The following is a 22784-nucleotide window of genomic DNA, read 5'->3' as shown; positions in this document are numbered from 1 at the left end:
GCAGGGAGCCCGATGTGGGACTCGATCCCAGGACTCCAGGATCATGACCTGAGCCGAAGGCAGTCGCTTAAGCAACTGAGCCACCCAGGCGCCCACCTCCTGATATCTTAAATGTAAATTTTACAAAAATATACATGATTAGATACAGATCAATATTAAGAATTTCTGTATGCAATAAGCAAAAATGTTTAGGATTAAAAAATGTCAAATAGAAGAAATTTTTCCATATAGATATGAAAAAAATAGTATTAATGACTTGTAGTTTTGTGGAAGGTGAATTGGACTAGAAGTTAGGAGGCCTATGCTCCAGCTTTAGCTTTAGAATGACTTAATTCTAAAATTCAAAATAGATTCTAAATTTATACAATTCAAATGGGAAAAAATGTTACTTCTATAAAGAAGTGCATGGTATCATCTACTGCAGTTCTCGCCTTCACTCTGCTACAGTTCTAGGGCCTTCCTCCCTGCTACTTGACCTGTCCAAGCTCTTTCCTGTCTTGGGCCTTTTACTTGCTGTTTCCTTTCTTTTTGGAGCGGTGTTTGTCTAATTCTGTGGTAGGCAGACTAATGTCCCCTGCAAACCAACCCCTCCTCCCGCCCAAGTACGGACCTTAATACCTAGAACCTGTGAGTATGTTAACTGTTACATAGCAAAAGAGATTTTGCAGTTGTAGCTAAGGCTGTGGGCCTTAAAATGGGGGAGTTTATTTTCAATTATCTGGGTGGGCTCAGTGTAATCACACGAGGCTGTAAAAGCAGAGAACTTTCCCTAGCTGGAAGCAGGAGAGATGAGGCAAAAGCAGAGATCAGAGCAGGACTTGACCCACTATTTCTAGCTTTAAATATCAAGGAGGCCACTAGCAGGGATTGCTGTCATCATCTTGAAGCTGGGAACAACCTCCACCTGTCAGCAGGGAAGGGAATGGGGACATCACCTTTAAAGCTTAAGGGACTGAATTCTGCCAAAAACCTGAATGAGGTTAGAAGTAGATTCTCTGCCAGGACCTCAAGAATCAGGCTCTGTCTCTTGGCACTGTTCCTGGCGTTTTTCTTTGTCCTCCTTACATTCTCTTGGCCAAAAGTTTAGCATATTCTGCAGCCTCTTCCTTACTTTTCTTAGTACACTGTTTCTTCAGAGCAATATGTTGATGTTTGTGTTGGAGGACATGTGTAGTAACAAGGCCCTGAATCTTGGGCACTTTGGTTCTAGTTTTCTCATCCTCTTTGTTTGGGGGCTTTATCACAACATACTGGCGGACATCATCTTTGTTAGAGATTGAAAAGCTTGTGGGTTCTGCTAGCTATTTTGGGCTCCAGGCAATGAGGCACAGTCATATCAGTGAGTCTAGAAATACCCTTCTCCCCTTTTTATACAATGACCAAGTTGAGAGCACTGAGATTGGCCTCCACAAAGCAGCCCCAAACAGATTTGCCCTTTCTCTAATCCTCCTTGTTGTAGCAGGAATGTCCTTTACTCAGCTGCAGATGGACACCCCCATGGGTCAGTACACCCTGCTTCCTGGGGAAGTCTTGTTTGTCATTACCACCACCTATTGGGACCATGTAACCATTCCATTCTTTACCCAGAGCCTTAGCAGCAACTTCTGTGGCCATATGCTCTTCATAAAGGGTACAAAGTTTTCATTCATCATCCACTTCAATGAGTTTCTGGCAGCCAGTAGCTGGGAAAGAGATGTTCAGCTTCAACCTAAAGTAGCTTACCACCTCCAAGGAGCCATGAAAAAGAGCTGATAATGGTTCTTGATAAGTTACATCTGCTCTTGTGGAATTGGGAAGAGAGTGCTCTACAGGAGTTTTGGAAAGTCCAGAGCAATCCAGCCAGGATCATCTTGGGGGCAAGAATAGATTGCCAGTCAGATAAAAGGCTTTAGCTCACTTTAGAAAACTCCCTCTTTAATCTTTGTAAATAACTTTACGTACAACAGATTTGTGGAATGTTTTGGGACTTTGAGGATGTTTAAAGTTAAACTGGTTGCATTATATATTCATTATATTGTGTATATATACACATAAAGAATTTTCCACTTTTGAATGCTTTATCTTGCTTCACTTCTCTTGGAGATCATTTTTTTGTCAGCTTGTCTTGGCTGAAGGCCCTTCTTCTGGTGCTAGTAGGATCTTCTCTCAGTTTATTTTTCTGGGTTGATTCAAAAGTTACTTTTGTATTGTTTAGTGTCTCAAAGGTCTAGAAAGTAGAGATATGGTACATATAGATAAGGTATAAAGGCCATGTTCCTGATGATCCTGTGACGTATTTGAGATGCTGTGTTTTTGGAGCTGATTTGGACAGTACTATTCATTACCAAAACTTGTTTTTCATATAAAGTTCAAGGACAAATGGGAACAATGATTTGTTACCCTGAATGCAGAATTTAATCCATTAAAAGGAAAATAAAGAGAGTCCAGCTACATCTTGGATTTAAAGCCAAGAAAGCTATTAAATAATATCATCATCCCTTTTAAGTGTTTAAGTGGCAAGATGCCAGGATATCAAGGATCTTTTTATATTATGAAAGACTTTCAAGGGGAGAAATCACGTGATATTAAAATAGAGGCTAAGGAGAGATTGATTACTTAAGCTAAGTATTCATACTATCCTTATGGACGACATGGAGAATTATAGTCTGTGTGATAGTATGGTATTGTATGAATTAACTTGAAATGAAGTGCTATACCCAAAATGTGCTTATTAATGGATTGGTGTTAGCTTAGAGGTGAGACTTCTGATGTGTGCCAAAGAAGTCTGTCTTCAGCACTAGCCCATTGAACATTTCTCTAAACAATTTAAATAAGGATTCTGTTGGCATGTGTATTAAGTTTGTAGATGCTGTGAAGCGGAGAGAAGTAACTAATGTGCTAGGTTTCAGAATCTGGGCTTAAAAAGAATCTAATAAGTTGTAATGTTGGTCTGAGTTTAGTAAGATAAAACTTAAGGACCAATGCTAAATCTCATACCCAAATCCCCACTGTTTAAGTATTAAATGTGGGGAAGTTATTACTTTATAGAAGCACTTATTTTTTAAAAGGGGAATTTAGTTGACTATAAAGTTGTTAGAAGTCAATAGTGTAACATAGCTGCCAAAAGTGAGATACTATCTTAAGTGGCATTTATTGAAAAATATTACTGTTCTGCTGTTTTATACTTGGTCAATAACACTTGGACTACTGTATGCATATCTGGAAACAACACTTAAAAAAGCAACATTGACACTATAAAACCTGTTCAAAAAAGAGACTAATATTGCTAGAGACAGATAAAACTAGAGACAGTTTTCAACTCCTTATGAAAATGTTCTCCATTCATCCTTTATTCAATCAATATATTTTAGGTATTCTTGTGCTTTGATCTTGGAAACAGAAGTGAGCAACAAGACAATGCCATTCTCAAGGAGCTCTTACTCTAATGAGGAGGAGACATACTAAATAAACTAAATAAGAAATTCAAACTACAATAAATACTATGAAGAAAATAAAATAGGGTAATAAGACAGTGACTGGTGATTGGTTAGGATGATTTGCAACCAGGGAAATTCTCTCTGAGGCAGTGACCCTTAACTTGAGACTTGAATGATGATGAAGGGCCAGCCATGCAAAGATATGAAAAGTGTTTCATGCAGAGGGACTAAAAAGTCCAAAGGCCCTGAGTAAGTAGCTGGAGAGTGATAAGTGAAAGAGAGAGTTATGGGAAATCAGACAAGATAATGAGTTTGAATTTATTTTTAGTGTAATGAGAAGCCATTAGAGGTTTTGAATCAGATATGATTTAATTTACCTTTTGAAAAGATCACCGTCTGCTGGGTAGACAATGAGTAATGGAGGTAAGACTGGTTATAGCGAAGAGTTTGGAGCAGTGAATAGTTTAATGAGTTATAAACATGAAACCATTTTTTTCCTCCAAATTATTGCTTCCAAATTACCATGATTAAATTTTTCTTTGCCTTCCCTTGACAATGTTTTGAGAAGATTCAATAATATTGGAAATTTTCTATCATTAAATGTCTAATTTATTTTTTGAACCTAAAACAGGTCTAAAGAGTAGTCTATTAAAAAAAAGTCTAGTTCAGTATAAAAACTTATATCCAAAATTCACTTTTAACTTCAAATCTCCAATATTCAATTTGAAACTCTATGGAATATTAGAGACCAGATTTACCCTCCCACCAGAAACAACTAAAAGAACCTGACAAACTTGTGAAACAATGATTTTTAAGAGATTGGACATTAGGCAGAGAGACAGAAAACAGATTGAAGACCTCTGCAATTGCCCCAGCCTCTTGCCTTGAGAGAGGTTCCAGCCCCTCACTTCACTGGTGAAATCTGCCAAACATTTAAAGAAAAAAATAATACTAATTCTACACAAACTCCTCCAGCAAATTGGAGAGGAAAAGATACTTCTAAACTTTCTCTATTGGGTCAGGATTATCCTGATAACAAACCCAGGCGAAGACATTATAAGAAAAGAACAATTTCAGACCAATATCCTTTATGAACATAAATGCAGAAGTTCAAAGTAAAATTTTAGTAAATTGAATCTATCAATTTATAAAAAGTATATTACATCATGAGTAGGTGGGGTTTACCCCAGAAATGCTAGGTTAATTTAACATTTAAAATCATTATAATTCACTGTATTAAAAATGAAAATCATGTGGTCATCTCAATAATCAGAGAAAAGCTGTTTGAAAAAGTGTAATTAATATCCATTTCTGAAAAGAAAAGAAAAAAAACAAAACTCAGCAAACTAGGGATAGGAGGGAACTTCCTGAACTTGATAAAGAACATTCAAGGAAAATCTAACATCATACTTAAAAACTGAATTCTGAAGATGTGACCTTTAATAGCTTTATTGAGATGTAATAGATACACAATGAAATGCACACGTTTAAACTTTACAATAAATTTTGACATGTATGTACAGTCAGGAATTTGTAACCACCATCAAGACAATGAACATATGTATCCTCTGCAGAAGCCTTAGGCACCCTTGTAATCCTTCTCTTCCTCTCTTCTCTCCCTGTCCCTACTTTCCTAGACAGTCACTGATCTGCCTTTTGTCACTGTAGGTTTGTTTTCACTTTCTAGAATTATTTGTATTAAAATAATCATTTTTATTAAATTATGATTTTATTATAATTATTTAAATTAAAGTAATATTTAATACAACACAAAATTTAATATAAATATATTAAAATATAATTTAAAAATAATATTTAAAATGTGCTCCTATATATTTTTATAATATATATTCAAATTTTTTTCTTTCAAGGTTTTATTTACATTCAGGTTAGTTAACATAGTGCAGTATTTGTTTCAGAAGTAGAATTTAGTGATTCACCACTTGCATATAACACCCAGTGCTTATTACAAGTGCCCTCCTTAATGCCCATCACCCATTTACTCCATCCCCCCCCACCTCCCCTCTAGCAACCCTCAGATTGTTCCCTATAGTTAAGAGTCTCTTATGGTTTGTCTCCTCTGTTTTTTTGTCTTATTTTATTTTCCTTCCCTTCCCCTATGTTCATCTGTTTTGCTTCTTATATACCACGTATGTATGAAATCATATGGTATTTGTCTTTCTCTGAATGACTTATTTGCCTTATCATAATACACTCTAGCTCCATCCTGGTCATTGCAAATAGCAAGATTTCATTCTTTTTGATGGCTAAGTAATATTCTATTGTATATATACATCTTCTTTATCCATTCATCTGTGGATGGACATTTGGGCTCTTTCCATAATTTGGCTATTGTGGATAGAGCTGCCATAAACATTGGGGTCCATGTGCCCCTTTGAATCACTATTTTTGTATCTTTTAGATAAATAACTAGTAGTGCAATTGCTGGGTCATAGGGTAGTTCTATTTTTAACTTTCTGAGGAACTTCCATACTGTCTTCCAGAGTGGCTGCACCAGTTTGCATTCCCACCAATAGTGTAAGAGGGTTTCCCTTTCTCTGCATCCTTGCCAACAATTGTTGTTTCCTGACTTGTTAATTTTAGCTATTCTGACTGGTGTGAGGTGGTATCTCACTGTGGTTTTGATTTGTATTTCCCTGATGCTGAGTGATGTTGAACATTTTTTCATGTGTCAGCCATTTGTATGTCTTCTTTGGAGAAATGTCTGTTCATGTTTTTCTGCCCATTTCTTAACTGGATTTTTTATTTTTTGGGTTTTGAGTTTGCTAAGTTCTTTATAGATTTTGGATACTAGCCCTTTTTTAAAAATTTTATTATGTTATGTTAATCACCGTACATCATTAGTTTTTGATGTAGTGTTCCATGATTCATTGTTTGCGTATAACACCCAGTGCTTCATTCAATACGTGCCCTCTTTATACCCATCACCAGGCTAACTCATCCCCCCACGCCCCTCCCCTCTAGAACCCTCAGTTTGTTTCTCAGAGTCCATAGTGTCTCATGGTTCGTCTCCCCCTCCGATTTCCCCCCCTTCATCCTTCCCTTCCTACTATCTTCTTTTTTTTTTTTTTAACATATATTGTATTATTTGTTTCAGAGATACAAGTCTGTGATTCATCAGTCTTACACAAGTCACAGCGCTCACCATAGCACATACCCTCACCAGTGTCTATCATCCAGCCACCCCATCCCTCCCACCCCCCACCACTCCAGCAACCCTCAGTTTGTTTCCTGAGATTAAGAATTCCTCATATCAGTGAGATCATATGATACTTGTCTTTCTCTGATTGACTTATTTCTCTTAGCATAATACCCTCTAGTTTCATCCACGTTGTTGCAAATGGCAAGATTTCATTCCTTTTGTTGGCTGCATAATATTCCATTATATATATATATACACCACTTCTTTATCCATTCATCTGTCGATGGACATCTTGGCTCTTTCCATAGTTTGGCTATTGTGGACATTGCTGCTATAAACATTGGGGTGCACGTACCCCTTTGGATCCCTACATTTGTATCCTTGGAGTAAATACCCAGTAGTGCAATTGCTGGGTCGTACGGTAGCTCTATTTTCAACTTTTTGAAGAACCTCCATACTGTGTTCCAGAATGTTTGCACCAGCTTGCATTCCCACCAACAGTGTAGGAGGGTTCCCCTTTCTCTGCATCCCCACCAACATCTGTCCTTTCCTGACTTGTTAATTTTAGCCATTCTGACTGGTGTGAGGTGGTATCTCATTGAAGTTTTGATTTGGATTTCCCTGATGCTGAGCGATGTGGAGCACTTTTTCATGTGTCTGTTGGCCATTTGGATGTCTTCTTTGGAAAAACGTCTGTTCATGTCTTCTGCCCATTTCTTGATTGGATTATTTGTTCTTTGGGTGTTGAGTTTGCTAAATTCGTTATAGATTTTGGATACTAGCCCTTTATCTGATAGATCATTTGCAAATATCTTCTCCAATTCTGTAGGCTGGTTTTTAGGTTTTTTTAAAAAGATTTAATTAATTAATTAACTAATTAGTTAATTTAGAGAGCCCCGTGAGCAGGGGGAGGAGCAGAGGGAGAGGGACAAGCAGGCTTTATGCTCAGCCAGGAGCCTGATGTGGGGCTTGATCCCACAGCCCTGAGATCAGGACTCGAGTGGAAACCAAAGAGATGCCCAACCGAGTCACCCAGATGCCCTAGCTGTCTTTTAGTTTTGTTGATTGTTTCCTTTGCTGTGCAGAAGCTTTTATCTTGATGAAGTCCCTATATTCAAATTCTCTCTCTCTCTTTGTCTCTCTCTGTATATTCTGTATATATAATATATAGAATCATACAGTATATACTCTTTTTAAAAATTTTAAAAAAGATTTATTTGAGAGAGAGAGTGTGTGTGTGAGAGAGAGAGAGAAGGAGCAGGGGAAGGGCAGAGGGAGAAGCAGACTCCCCGCTGAGCGGGAGCACAATGTGGGGTTTGATCCCAGGCGCCCCAGTATATACTCTTTTTAAGATATTTTGTCTGGCTTCTTTTACTCAGAATAATTACTTTGAGATTCATTCATGTTGTTGTGTGTATCAATAGTTTATTCACTTTTATTGCTGAATAACATGCCACAATTTGTTCACTCAATTTGTGTATGGATATTTAGGTTGCTTCCAGTTTTAGGCTATTACAAATAAAGCTAACAGTTCTTCAAAGTGTTGTCTTCCTTCCCCAAGTTAGTAAAACTCTGGTTGTATTCTTTTTCTTCTCCAGCTTTATTGAGAAATAATTGGCATATAACTGTTTAAGGTGTAAAATATGATGATTTGATACATATATATTGTGAAATGGTTACCACAGGAAGGTTAGTTAACATATCCTTCATCTCACATAATTATCATTGTTGTCATTGTTGTTATGGTAAGAACATTAGAGTTCTCTAACAGCAACTTTTATGTATACAATACAGTATTATTAACTATAGTTACCATGCTATACCTTACATCCCCAGAGCTTATTCATCTTATAACTGGAAGTTTGTTTTTGTTTTTAATAATTTAAATTCAACTAGCTAACATATAGAACATTATTAGTTTCAGATGTAGAGTTCAGTAATTCATCAGCTGCATATAACATGCAGTGCTCATCACATCACGTGCCCTCCTTAATGCCCATCACCCAATTACCCCATCCCCCCACCTATCTCCCTTTCAGCAACCCTCAGTTTCTTTCCCATGGTTAAGAGTTTCTCATGGTTTGTCTCCCTCTCTGATTTCTTCCCATTCCATTTTTCCCTACCTTCCCCTATGCTCCTCTGTGCTGTTTCTTACAGTCCTCATATGAGTGAAACTATATAATTGTCTTTCTCTGATTGACTTATTTCGATCAGCATAATACCTTACCTCCAGTTTCATCCAGTTTGATATAAATGGTAAGATTTCATCCTTTCTGATGGCTGAGTAATATTCCATTGTATGTATACACCGCATCTTCTTTATCTATTCATCCACTGATGGATGACTCAGTTTTCCATAGTTTGGCTTTGGGGACACTGCTGCTATAAACATTGGGGTGCAGGTGCCTCTTTGGATCACTACATTTCTATCTTTGGGGTAAATACCTAGTAGTGCAATTGCTGGGTCATTGGGTAGCTCTATGGGACTTCATCAAGATCAAAAGCTTTTGCACAACAAAGGAAACAGTCAACAAAACTAAAAGGCAACCTATGGAATGGGAGAAGATATTTGCAAATGACATATCAGATAAATGGCTAGTATCCAAGATCTGTAAATAACTAGAAGCTTGTACCCTTTGGTCAACATCTTCCCATTTCTTCCACCCCTCAGCCCCTGGAAACCACTAATTCTGTCTGTTTCTATGAGTTCAATGTTTTTAAATTCCACATATAAGTGAAATCAGTTAAGTGTTTTTGTCTAACTTATTTCACTTAGAACAGACATTTCTAATGTCTTAAGGTCCATCTGTGTTGTCATAAATGACAGGATTTCCCTCGTTTTTATGGCGGAAAAATATTCCATCATATATATCACATTTTCTTTATTCATTCCTGTGTTTATGGACACTTGGTTTGTTTCCATGTCTTGGCTATTGTGAATAATACTGCAGTGAACTTGGTGTGCAGATATGTTTTTGAGATAGTCTTTAATTTCCTTTGGTATTCTTTTGGATATTACCCAGAAGTGGGATTGCTGGATCATATTGTAGTTCTATTTTTAATTTTTTGAAGAGCATTCATACTGGTTTCCATAGTGGCTGTACCAATTAACATTCCCGCCTACAGCGCACAAGGGCTCCCTTTACTCCACATCCTCACCAGCATTTGTTATCTCTTGTCTTTTTGGTAATAGCCATTCTAACAGGTGTGAGGTAATATCTTATTGTGGTTTTGATTTGCATTTCCCTGGTGATTAGTGATGTTGAGCACCTTTCATATACATGTTAACCATTTGGATGTTTTCTTTGGAGAAATGTCTGTTCCAAGTCCTCTGCCTATTTTTAAACTTGGATTGTTTGGGTTTTTTGCTATGTAGTTGTATGAGTTCCTTGTATCTTCTATATGTTAATTTCTTATCAGATATATGGTTTGCAAATATTTTCTCCCATTCTGTAAATTGCATTTTAATTTTGTTCATTATTTCTTTTGCTGTGCAGAAGATTTTAGTTTGATGTAGTTCTAATTGTTAATTTTTGCTTTTGTTGTTTATGCTTTTGGTGTCATATCCAAAAACTCATTGCCAAGGCCAAGTCAAGGAGCTTTTTCCACTATGTTTTTGTCTAGGAGTTTTATGGTTTCAGGTCTTATGTTTATGTCCTTAATCCATTTCAAGTTAATTTTTGTGAATGGTGGAAGATAGGGGTCCAGTTTCATTCTTTTGCATGTGAATATTCATACCTTATAAGGGGTCATATACCATGAGCACATATCGGTTTCTGTGTTCCTACATGCCCACAACCCAAGGGGAAATGTCCAGTTCTCCCATGAATGCTTTCCTCAAAGTATACAGCTCCAGGTTGGGTTTGCGTTTTCTGCAACTCAACAGGGAATGACCAACATAATGGTGATGGTTCTGATGATAATAATCACTACTAATGGAGTGCTTTACCATATGCCAAGATATTTTCTAACTTTATATGTTATAATACATGCTAAGCTCCACAACAATCCTAAGAAATATGTATTGTTATTATCCCCATTTTACAGAGAGAGGTTAAATGAGTGTTCAAGGTTTGCCCATTTCACCCAGCTAGTAAATGATGAATTGGGAAATAAACTCAAGCAATCAGACTCAGAATGTTTTCTCTTAACTATTATGCTCTATTGCTTCTCAATTTTCCTTTTTTTCAGGGTCCCTGATTTCTTTGAATGATTTTCTTGAATCTCTCCCTCACTTGACTTTGGGGAGAAAAAAGCACCCTGTCCTTCCCTCTCCCAAGAATAAAGGGGGAAAGTCTCTTACCACAAACACTACTATTTCCACAAAGCCAAGTGCTCCAATGATGTCATTTCCCTTTTCCCTCCAAAGTCCTCTAAAGACTAGAGGAGAGAGCTCAGGAATGGGGGTGGTGGTTGATGGCCATAAGTTGAGTTCTGTTCTTCCTTCTGGTAAGGCTTGGAGGAAGTGTCTGACTCTCTTTAGAATTTGGGGTACTTAGCCATTCTTGGTTGTTAACTGTGAGCCCTAGTAGCCAATTCTGGGGCAAAGGAAAAATAACTTTATGACTGAGGCTATTGTAGTAGTCTAGGCTAGAGGATAGAGACTTGGACCAGGCTGTCAGTGAAAATGGAGAGAATCAGATAAATTTGAGATATAGTCTTGAAATAAAACCAACAGGATATTGTGGTAAACTGAATATGGGGGAGAAGAAAACAAAGAAATCAAAGAAGAGGATTTGGTTTGAACAACCAGGTGGATTTACTGAGATAAGGAAGACTAGAGACAGTAAAAGATCAGATTGGAAGTGTGAGGGTAGCTTGATTGTCAAGATTACTGTTTTGCCTGGTTAAGTTTTGGATACCTGTTAGACAAGTAGAGATATCAAATAGAAAGTTGGATGTAGGAGTTTGGAGCTCAACGGGCAAGGTAAAGTCTAGAATTATGCCTTTGAAAGTCACATTAAAGTTAATTAAGGAGAGGAAGAGAGAAGAGAGAAAGCTGAGGATCAAACCTCAATATTCACAGGAAAATTCAGCAAGAGACTTAGGAGTCACCAGTGAGATAGGAGCAAAACAAGAAGAGCATCTTCTATGTCCCAAGAGAATAAAGTCTTTGTCATGATTTGAATATCCCAAGTATATAATAACCTGTGTCCAGAGGAAGTGATGCATTGACCTATTTCAGATGGTTTTTAAGTAAATGCTGAACTCAGACTGCTGTATAGGAAATTGAAACAAAACTTGAGTGGGAGTAAAGAAGGTAAGACTAAATTATCTTAGGATCTCTTTCATTCAGATGAGTCTATCACTGAACCTTTTACTATAAGAATCTTATATATGAATGTCGAAAAATCATTTTTGGTGAAGAATTTAGAACAATGTGGCTCCCAGTAACTTAACTAACTTGCATGGAAAGTGTTCTACTATTCACATTTTACATGTTTTGGTGGGAAGAACGTAACTAAAACTGGAGATGAAATGGTTTAAAGATTAAACCAGGACCTGTTATTTATTTATTTTAAAAAGATTTTTTATTTATTTGAGAGAGAATGAGAGAGAGAGAGAGAGAGAGAACACAAGAAGGGGGAGGGTCAAAGGGAGAAGCAGACTGCCCGCTGAGCAAGGAGTCTGATGCGGGACTCGATCCCGGGACTCCAGGATCATGACCTGAGCCGAAGGCAGTCGCTTAACCAACTGAGCCACCCAGGCGCCCCAGGACCTGTTATTTATATATAATTGTTTAGTGCTAAAACATTATGGAACAAGTCACCTATAGCACAGAATTGTAAAAATAAATAGAAGCTTCAACTAAGTTGTTTTCAATGTAAGCCTATTTATTTTTTAAAAATTACCTTTATTAACCTCTTACTCTTCTAGAAATAGATAATACTGCTAGTTATCACCCTTTCCCCAATGCTTCTAGTCTATGAATTTTCAAACTTTACATTAGACTCAACTGGAAGGCTTTCTAAAAATACACATTCCAAGGTCACATCTCCAGAAATTCTGATTGGGTGTAGCCAGGAAATTCATATTTTGACTAGTACTCCAGATGGTACTAGGGAAGATAATCCCTGGACCACACTGAGCAATACACTGGTCCTGATCCTATATTGCAGGTATAGTAACTCTCTTCTGGTGGCAAAGGTGCCACTTGGATCTCCAGCCCTTATTTTTATTGAGTAATTTCTTTTATTTTTTTCTCTTTTAGATGCATAGTTTACATAATAGAAATACAAAACTGTAAGATTGAAAGGATAGAGACATCAAATATAGAGCTTTTCTTTAGCTTAGTAATTATGAATCAACTAATATTTGCTTTTATAAAAAATAAGCTTTGGGGGAAACTTTTTTCCCCAAGGATTTATCCAACTTGCTTTGGGGAGGAAATCTAGACTTGAGTTTATTTTCAAGGAAATAATGACTTAAACAAAAAAGTATCCAGCTAACTTCTTTTTTTTTTTTTTTTAAGATTTTATTTATTTATTTATTTGACAGAGAGAGACACAATGAGAGAGGGAACACGAGCAGGGGGAGTGGGAGAGGGAGAAGCAGGCTTTCTGCTGGGCAGGGAGCCCGATGCGGGGCTCGATGTGGGGCTCGATCCCAGGACCCTAAGATCAGGACCTGAGCCGAAGGCAGACGCCTAATGACTGAGCCACCCAAACGCCCCTATCCAACTAACTTCTAATTACTCTATTTTGGAGTGAATGAATAAATCAGTCATTTAGAAACTACAGTTAGAAATGAGGAGCTCTTAAGTGTTGATACTTGTTTTGACATCCTGACCAAACACTAAAATAATGTGTTTTCAGATTTGTTTTTTTCCCTAATAGATAAAATTGTTCATGTGAATCCAGTATGTTTTTCTTAACCCCAAATACCTTCTAAGTCCTATGATAGTAGAAATTAAAATGAGAGTAAAGTTTGACAGTATAGTAATATTATATGTTCTAATGTCTGGCATTTTGTTCATGTTAGACATTCAGTGCATGATTGAAAGAGTGCAGTTATGTGCCAGCCTTTAATAATTAGTTTCATTCTGCCCCCTTCTGCTGTTAGCTATGAAATCTGCTTGCCTACTTATGATCCTGAAGCATTTCTTTAGTGCCTTTCAAAATTCTAGGAGACCCTTAAAAATTAGAGAACTGAGAACCAAAAGTAACACACATATATATATATATATGTTTATAAATATATATATATATATATACAACACGTTCTTGGAACCAAACCTGCCTAAGAGATAGGAAATTCTAACATGTTGGGGCAGAGGGTAGGGTGATGCCCTGTCCAAAAGCTCAGGGTTTTGTTGACTTGTTTGTTTGTTTGCTTTTTGACACTAATTAATGACAAAAACTTATAAGAAATAATGCAGGGATTCAGTTTTCTGTTGAGGCATCTCAAATGAAAATCATTTCATGGGTTTATAATTCCAAAAGCTGTTACTAGATTATCAAACACAAGGTCTGCCTTAATGCTATCAGATTAAACCATGGCAACTGATACATCTAGTATCCATCTGTTTCAAATTCCAATTTCATGTTTGAGTTTATAAAATAACTGAAAGCAATCAGATTATGTATATATTATATATATATACATATATACATATATATATATATACACACATATATTATGTATGTCATGTAGAATATGTATATTTAAATCTGGTAACTTGGTTAATTAAGGACTAGGAGAAAAAGTTGACATAAGGTACAATTGGGACCTTGAAAGGCTTTAAACAATTTCTCCTTCTCTTCCCTTCATTTACTGTTCTAGGCATAACAAATGTCACATATTTGATTTGAAAACTTTATTATCTAGGAAATGAATTTGAGAACCCCTATTTAAATATTCTTAATGTACTCCTGACTTGAAGTTATTATTAATCTTCATGTTTAATGAAACATGTAAAATAAAGAGTTACTGCATTAAAGCATGGCTTTTGGGGGGATACTTTGGAAGAAAATACAGAAATCTGAGACATACATCTCTGTCCAGGGCAGCATTTAAATTTCTGACTCCAACCGCAGTTGTGATTGTTTTTAGTTTGTTAGCTGCCTGGAGTGTTATTTTAAGAAAGCAGAAGCACCATCATTTGCACACTCCTTATAGATCACACATCTTAACCCTGACTTTTTAGCTTCAGTTTCTTGAAGTGAAGTCAAGATGAAGAACCATTTGCTTTTCTGGGGAGTCCTAGCCATTTTTGTTAAGGCTGTTTTTGTGACAGGTATGTGGTATTTTGAAAATTAACCCACATAAAAGGAAAAATATAACACAGATCTGCTCTTCAGATTTAAACATTTATGTTTGTGCTTTGGTTAGTTAGCTAGCTGGCTACTTTTTCTAACATGCCTTAATCTTTATATGGGCAGTGATCTTTAAGCAGAGAAGACTCATTGTAATTCTTTTTATTCTTTTTTTTTCTCTTATTTGTTTGCCTAATATAACTTAGAGAATAAGAAAATATATATTTCTAGATAAGTATTGATAGCTATACTTATATAAATATTCATTTTGAATCTTGAAAGTCAGTAATCTTCTCCTTGAGTATTTTAAATGAATATTCTGGAGAAATGAAGTAATAATTACTATAACTACAGTATGGAATGCATTGGGATTTTACTTCCCCAGAGAGACTAATAATAGTTCTAACAACTTTCCTGGATCTGAGCCTACAGATTTATGATGACACTTTAACGATGTTTAATGTTACACAGGTTGCCTATCACTTGATGTTATAACTTTGGTTATTTTGTTTACTAACCTTTCAAACTACTGTAGAAAATGGAATATGTTCTGAATATAGATGTTATAATTTTCATCTAGGAGGGTAATGATTTAGAAGTTATATAATTTGGGCTGATTGTTTCTAACACTTACTGAGCTTATTCTTATTTCAGAACAGGGTATGATGTAATTAAGAATAGTCATTTTACATATATTTTTATACTAATTTAGCATTAGAAATAATGAATTTCTAATATTTACACACAAAAATATTAGTATTAAACATGTACTGTTTATGTATTTATATATATAAATAAATGTTTATAAACATGTTTATATACCTGTAAACATATGTGTAGAACATATATAAAAGATCTATCATTTATTGAGTATATACTATTTTCCAGGCATTATGCTCACTGTTTTACATGTGTTATTCCATTTAATTCTCATAGTAACCATTTGAGGATAGGTACTATTAATATTTCTAACATATAGTTGAGTCCACTGAGATTTAGAGAGGCGAAATAACTTACCTACAGTCACACAGCAAACACATAGAACACAGGCCATCGACCCTATAGTCCCCGCTCCTAACTTCTATCCTATTCTGCCTGTCTTGGAGAATCACCTTTTAGTAAACTCATTATGTTCATATCTAGTATGTGTTGTTAAGTGTGTTTTCTCATTTGTTTGAACTGAATTAAATTTAACAAATATTTATTGAGCACCTGCTATGTCTCAGGTACTCTTGGAATAAAGCAAGGCACAATCTATAACAGGTTTATTTGGAAAAATATTGCCTGTAAGTAACAATGTTAGAATCTTTTAAGTCTTGGTGAATTGACTGTATTTGCACATTTCCTGGTAGATATATTAGTTTTATTTTTATATAATAATAAACAGTAATAAAAATAGTTTTTTCCTTGGTTTCTGGTAAGAAAATAAATTATATACTATAAATAAAATACAGAACCTTTCTGTATTTTATTGAGAAAAACATTTAATAAAATAAGACAAAATCAAAGAGGGAGACAAACCATAAGAGACTCTTAACTATAGGAAACAAACTAAAGGTTGCTGGAGGGGAGGTCGGTGGGGGAGTGGGGTAACTGGGTGATGGACCATAAGGAGGGCACTTGATATAATGAACACTGGGTGTTATATGAAACTGATGAATCACTAAACTCTATCTCTGAAACTAGTAATATGCTATATGTTAATTAATTGGATTTAAATTAAAAAATAAAAAAAATTTAAGAATCATGAATATAGGAATAGGGAAGAGGACACCATTTAAGTCATCTTATTCTTTTCAAAATGTTAAGAAGAATTATGTTATTATCTTGATTTCATAATGTTTCTTCTTCAATACTATACAGACTTTTATCAGAAGATGTATTAAGAAGTTATGAATAATTCCATGATAATGCATTGTAAAGTACGTCCAACAATTAGAAGTACAAAACAATGGTCTTAAATGTTTTTGTAATGACGATTATCATCAAGACTGAAATATTGCAATTAGGTCCTCTCTGCTTTGGGACACCTCTGAAATAATTAGGCTTCCAGTTACGATTATATCTATCCTGATCATTTAACCTTTATAACTTGAATTAATGTGCTAAATTTTTTTTTAAGTTGAGGTTTGATGGGGGGAAATTTTAAAGGCCATTTAGTTAAAATTATAGAAATAAAAAACATATTTAATGGGTTAATTTTATGGTAGTGGGTTATGAGTTTTATTGTTTGTTTTAAGTACCCTACATTGAGTAAAAGCTAACATTGGTAAATTCTATCAAATTCAGCATTCTGGTTGGGAAATTGTACTGTAGTTTTGCAGGATGTTATCACTGGGAGAAACTAAGTAAAATGTACATGGGTTCTCTCTCTAGTATTTATTATGACTGCATGTGATCTAAAAAAGTTTAATTTAAAAACAAAACAAAAATACATCAAACATTATGACTATTGTTTAATTAGCACTATTAAATAAAGTTGTTATTGATTCTTCAAATACCTGTTAACTGATCTAAGTCCAGATAATAAGAAATTTTCTTTGTTTATTCCTTGCAACACCTACCAGACCTCTTTGTCCAATATTCAGATTAGACAATAAATGTTGATACTCAGAGTTAAGGCTTTAATGGTCATCTGTGTATCCATTCACTTATTATTTTTTCTGTAAACAGCATATTATATTAAATAGAGCTTGTACCTCACAATATTTTCTAAATTGTTTTTGTAAATTCATAGCACTTTACATGTATATATGCCATATCTTTAAAAATAATTATTATAAGAAATAATAATAAATATAGCACTTATTATTTTATTTGACTGAACCATTATGCCATGATAACCTGATTGTTATTATGAAAAAGAATATAATTAAGTTTAGGAAAATTATAGTAGAGAATACTTAAAAGTCTCACAAAGTAGGGTTATCCTGGGGAAAATGTGCCTGTTTTTAACTCTAATCCAACCCACGGATGAAAAAAAGTGTATAAATGGGAGTTCAGGAAGGATGTGACACTTCAAACTGGGACTTATAAAGTCTAATGTTATTTTTTGTTTACTTTTGAATAATTACTTTGGTCTGAGAGACATCTAGTCTAGATTTTTGTTTTCTCTATCATTTTGTCATTTGGCACTGATTTTTTACAAGGCTACATTATTCAGAGAGCTGTGCCTCTATTAAAAGCATTAGATGAAAACTAGAATTCTTTCAGCCTGGGTTCCCACAGACTGGGCCAAGGAAAAAGAGAACAATTTGTTTGGAATGCATTTGGGTTTCCTGCACAATGCTGTGAGGTTCCACTTAGCATTTTAGATTAGGAAAGAGGACAAAATTGGAGAAAGCTGAAACTGATCAACCATAAAACTTAGTTTTTCTACTGGAAAAAAGATAAATTAAATAAAAGTATAGAAACAGACCTCCCCCCGCCTTCTTAATATGTTTTATCTTTCAAGCCCAAGATGAAGATGGAAGGACTGTTCTTGTTGACAACAAGTGTCAGTGTGCCCGGATTACTTCCAGGATCATCCCTTCTCCCGAAGATCCTAATGAAGACATTGTGGAGAGAAACATCAGAATTATGTATGTGGCACTTTAAATTTCTTTCTTTTTTTTTCATGTTGTAAGCAGAGATACTTTCATTTATTAGCCATTGTTTGAACGTATTGACTGTAATACCCATGTCTCTACTCTTTTTTTTTTTTTTTTTTTTTTTTTTTTAAGAGAGAGAGTGAGCAGGGTGGGGAGAGGGGCAGAGAGAGAGGGAGAGAGAGAATCTTAAACAGGCTCCATACCCAGCATGGAGTCCGATGTGGGGTTCTATCTCACAAACCTGAAGTCATGACCTGAGTGGAAATCAAAAGTTGGTCAGTTAGCCAACTGAGCCATACAGACGCCCCTCTACTCCTCTTTTTGATGTGTAGCACTTACATGAACCTGTCTCCATAGATAATTATCTATGTATGTGTATATATGCATAGACTTTACGTGAGGATTAAATAGGCTAAATGGACAAAATTAAATATGCTAATGAACAAAAGCATCTAGGACAGTGTTTGAAAACCCACAGTAGATACGCATACATGTGTATTATCTTTCTCATTATTTAAAGCTTTTCCTGATATTACTAGAGCCTTTACAATCTAATAAAGAATAGATCCATTCATTCGGCAAACATTTATTGAGAGCTACTGAATGCCACTGAGGATTAGAGCTGGTGATACAAAAATTTATATAAAGCACAGTCCATGCCATCAAATAATTTACAGTCTAGTAGGGAACTTCAAACAATTGAAAAGGCATTACAATACAGTATTATAAATGCTGTGACAGGAATCAGCACAAGATGTTATAGGAGCACTAAGGAGGGGCACCCAGTCCAATCCTGGAGGGTGAAGGGAGAGTGGCAGTGGGAGTCAGCCAGGGATGTTTGGAGTTAAGTGGTGCAAGAGGCGGCTAGCGGGAGTGACCTGGGTAAAGGTGTGTGGGGAATGACAGGGTCGGTAGGTGAGGCAGATCATTCCAGGAAAAGGAAACGGGTGCTGTGCAGATTGTATGAAATCATCACATAACATGCATCCCATGGTACCAGACACACCAGAAGTACTTTGTAAATGTTAGAACTCTTGCTGTTTTTGTTATTGTTAAGACTTGGAGATGAGAAAAAGCATGGTAAGTTTGTGGGATTGCAAGCAGTTGTTTCCAGCTAGCATGTAAAGAGGGTTGCATGGGGAGAGATGGGGCTGGAGAGGTGCAGGCGTATCATGAAGGGCCTTCTATGCCATTGTAAGCATGCTCTGTTTTCTGGGTGGAGACACTGTAGGTTTTAAGCAGAGAAGAACATTAGGCTTGTATTTTAGAGGCCATTTTGGCAATAATGTGGCTAATACATTGGAGGGGTCAAGACTAAAGGAGGGTATTGCTACAATCTAGGAGAGAAATGGCAGTGTCTTAAACCAAGTGCACAGATTGCCAAGAATGAGAATCAACTGAACTGTGAGATGGATTAGATAGCGGTCATTACAGAGAGGGGGCACTCAGGAATGGTGTCTAAAGTTTTGGCTTGATATCTATGTAGATAGTGCTGCTAAATCCATCCTCATGTTTTCCTTTGTGTCATTTGATGAGGAGGAATGATGACATATATGAAAAATGTAAAAATGAATGACATCATCTCAACTAGTTGATAAGTGTTACCTACTTTTTCATGGAACATCACCAAATCAAGAGGTCTGGAGTCCAGTTAGTTTTACTACTTAGTTGTTGTGTGAACTTGGGTAGGTCATTGAGATCTCTGATTTATAATTTCTGCATTCCAAAAATATGGATAATAATATCTGTCCATTTATTCCACAAATATTGAACATATCCTACATGACACACATCTAGAAAGGCACTGAGAAAACATAAATGGTTTTGCGTCAAAGAACTTATGTAGTCTGGGGAAGCAAATTCTTTGTAGACAAGCGACTGTGATATGGCATTTGTTATAATAAAGATACGTGAACTTCAGTGAGATGAAAGAGAAAGGAGTTTGTTCAGAAGTGAGAATGGATCATCATAAAGAGGGGAAAACTTGAACTGAGTTTTAAAGGAAAAGCAGGGATTTGCCAGGTAAGCAATGATCATTGACAGAGGAGTTTCTGTGAGGTTTATTTGGAATGGGAAATGTTTAAAATATGGCAAATTACTGTGAAATCTGAGTAATAGTATTCCTGTAGAGTGGTTTTAGAGTGCTATAGAGTGCTAAATGTACTAAATTCCTGATGAAATAGTAAATACAGTCCCAGCAATATGCCTGTTATCAAAAAAGCAATATCTGTTAGTTTCATTATTTTGATTTCTTTCTTTTGTTTAGTGTGCCTCTGAACAACCGGGAGAATATCTCTGATCCCACCTCACCAGTGAGAACCAACTTTGTGTATCATTTGTCTGACCTGTAAGAGATTTTCCTTCATGCTAATATAGATATGGAATTTAATAACTTTAAATTTGTTAGTAGGAATGTTTCTGAAAATATGGGGTATAAACATTTACCAATGTAATTTGAGCTTTTGAATACATTAATTTCTATGTTAATTATTAGATATCATAAATTTTTAAAACTTTATCACAGATAAAAGTTAATTATAAATTCATTCTAAATAAGAAATTATTGCCAGTAGTACAGAAGGGCCAATTTGTCTTAAGTTAAATAATTGGATTTCAGACATATTAACATTCAGGTGTTTCTTTAGAAGCTATGGAATCCAACATCAAACAATTTTTTTTTAAAGATTTTATTTATTTATTTATTTGACAGAGAGAGAGAGTGAGAGCAGGAGCACAAGCAAGGGGAGTGGGGGAGGGAGAAGCAGGCCTCCCGCTGAGCAGGGAGCCCGATGCGGGGCTCAATCCCAGGACCCTGGGATCATGACCTGAGTGGAAGGCAGATGCTTAACAACTGAGCCACCCAGGCACCCCCAATTTCTTTTTCTTAAAAATATTCTGCCTTCCTTGTCACTATAAAGAACTTGTTTAATCCAGGATACAGGTGGGAACAAACCTAAGAAGAGTAGAATTTGCTGTATGGTATAGACAAAACATCATATTATCATATCATTAATTATATTGTTTACTTTCAACTAATTTTTATATATTAAAGGTCGAAAACTCCCATTAGCTATTGTTGTAGAGTAGCTGAGGTCTGAAAGGAGTCACGAGCAAGAGCCAGCTAATTTTGGATAGAAACGAATAGTCACTCAGATTCCGAGACAACATTTGATGGGGATTGTCAAATGAATATATTTATTTTTCAGCTGTAAAAAATGTGATCCTGTGGAAGTGGAGCTGGATAATCAAGTAGTTATCGCCTCCCAGAGCAATCTCTGTGATGAAGACAGTGAGACCTGTTACACCTACGACAGAAACAAGTGCTACACAAATCGGGTCCCATTTACGTATGGTGGTCAGACCAAAATGGTGGAAACAGCCTTGACCCCAGATTCCTGCTACCCTGACTAATTTAAGTCATTGCTGACTGCACAGCTCCTTTTCTTGAAAGGCTCTTCATTTTGATCCAGAAGTTAATATATTTACTACCAATGAATTTGAAACAGTGATTTTTTTTGTCAATATAAAACTACCCCCCAAATAGAAATAGTAACATTATTATTTTTATTGAAATTGCTTTTCAACTGTATGTTCTCACTCTAAGTATTGAAATCTCTCATAATCCTTGCCCAAAGGGGTATACGACCTTAAAAATATGATTTCTAGCATTTAAAAATAGACAAGAGGAGGAAATAAAACTCAAAGAGTAAAAATCAGAAGACATAATTAAATTTCACTTTTTTTTTTTTTTGGCCTTGCCTTGGAGAGCCAGAGCTTTTGCACCTTTCAAACTATTCTCTCTTTAAAAAGTATCATGTGCAGAGAAAATTTATATGTAAACATAGGTCAATTACATGTCTTCCCTAGAAAAATAATAATTGGAAAACATGTTTTGGAAATATTTGCAAAAATAATTTAAAATGGGATCTCCCTTTATGAGACCAATGAGCCAAAAGTGACATAATTAAATGCATAATTGAAAAATATATTTTGACATAGTGCAGATTTGGTGGCAGATGATAGACTTTTTTTTTTGATAATCAGGATAGTGTAAGAAATTCCCACTGGAAATCATCTATGTTGTAACTGAGTCTATTGAAATATGTATCCAAAATATGTATTCTCTAGCACAGCTTGAACAATTAAATAGATTCATAAGCATATACCTGTGTGAAATAATTTATTGAAAAGTTTACTAGTGTTAACTTTGTTGCATGTAAGGTAAAATATAATTTATTACTGATGAGCAGTTTGTAAGTATGGTATAATTATGCATTAATCACTGAATTCGTACATGCACATATTTGAAGTAGCTTTGTCATTTAAATCTAAAATTAAAAGGCAAGGTCCCTCTTGACAA

The 22784-nt window shown here is 35.6% G+C and overlaps 1 protein-coding gene and 1 pseudogene across 1 annotated transcript; one reads left to right on the top strand and one right to left on the bottom strand.

Annotated features, from left to right (window-relative positions):
- Window positions 1-208: 208 nt before the first annotated feature.
- Window positions 209-1908, bottom strand: LOC112835508 (small ribosomal subunit protein eS6-like; annotated as a pseudogene).
- A 12746-nt stretch (window positions 1909-14654) lies between these two features.
- JCHAIN (joining chain of multimeric IgA and IgM) lies at window positions 14655-22587 on the top strand. The gene is made up of 4 exons (XM_025887513.2): window positions 14655-14815; window positions 18289-18415; window positions 20691-20771; window positions 21631-22587. The coding sequence occupies exons 1-4, from the start codon at window positions 14752-14754 to the stop codon at window positions 21833-21835; spliced, it is 477 nt and encodes a 158-aa protein (XP_025743298.1). The 5' UTR covers window positions 14655-14751; the 3' UTR covers window positions 21836-22587.
- Window positions 22588-22784: the final 197 nt, after the last annotated feature.

Source organism: Callorhinus ursinus, unplaced genomic scaffold, assembly GCF_003265705.2.
Source record: "Callorhinus ursinus isolate GAN/ISIS: 27379988/994484 unplaced genomic scaffold, GSC_fseal_2.0 scaffold4, whole genome shotgun sequence".
In the NCBI taxonomy this organism is placed as follows: Eukaryota; Metazoa; Chordata; class Mammalia; order Carnivora; family Otariidae; genus Callorhinus; species Callorhinus ursinus.
Note: the sequence above shows the minus strand (reverse complement) of the source record. Positions and strands in the feature narration are given on the sequence as shown.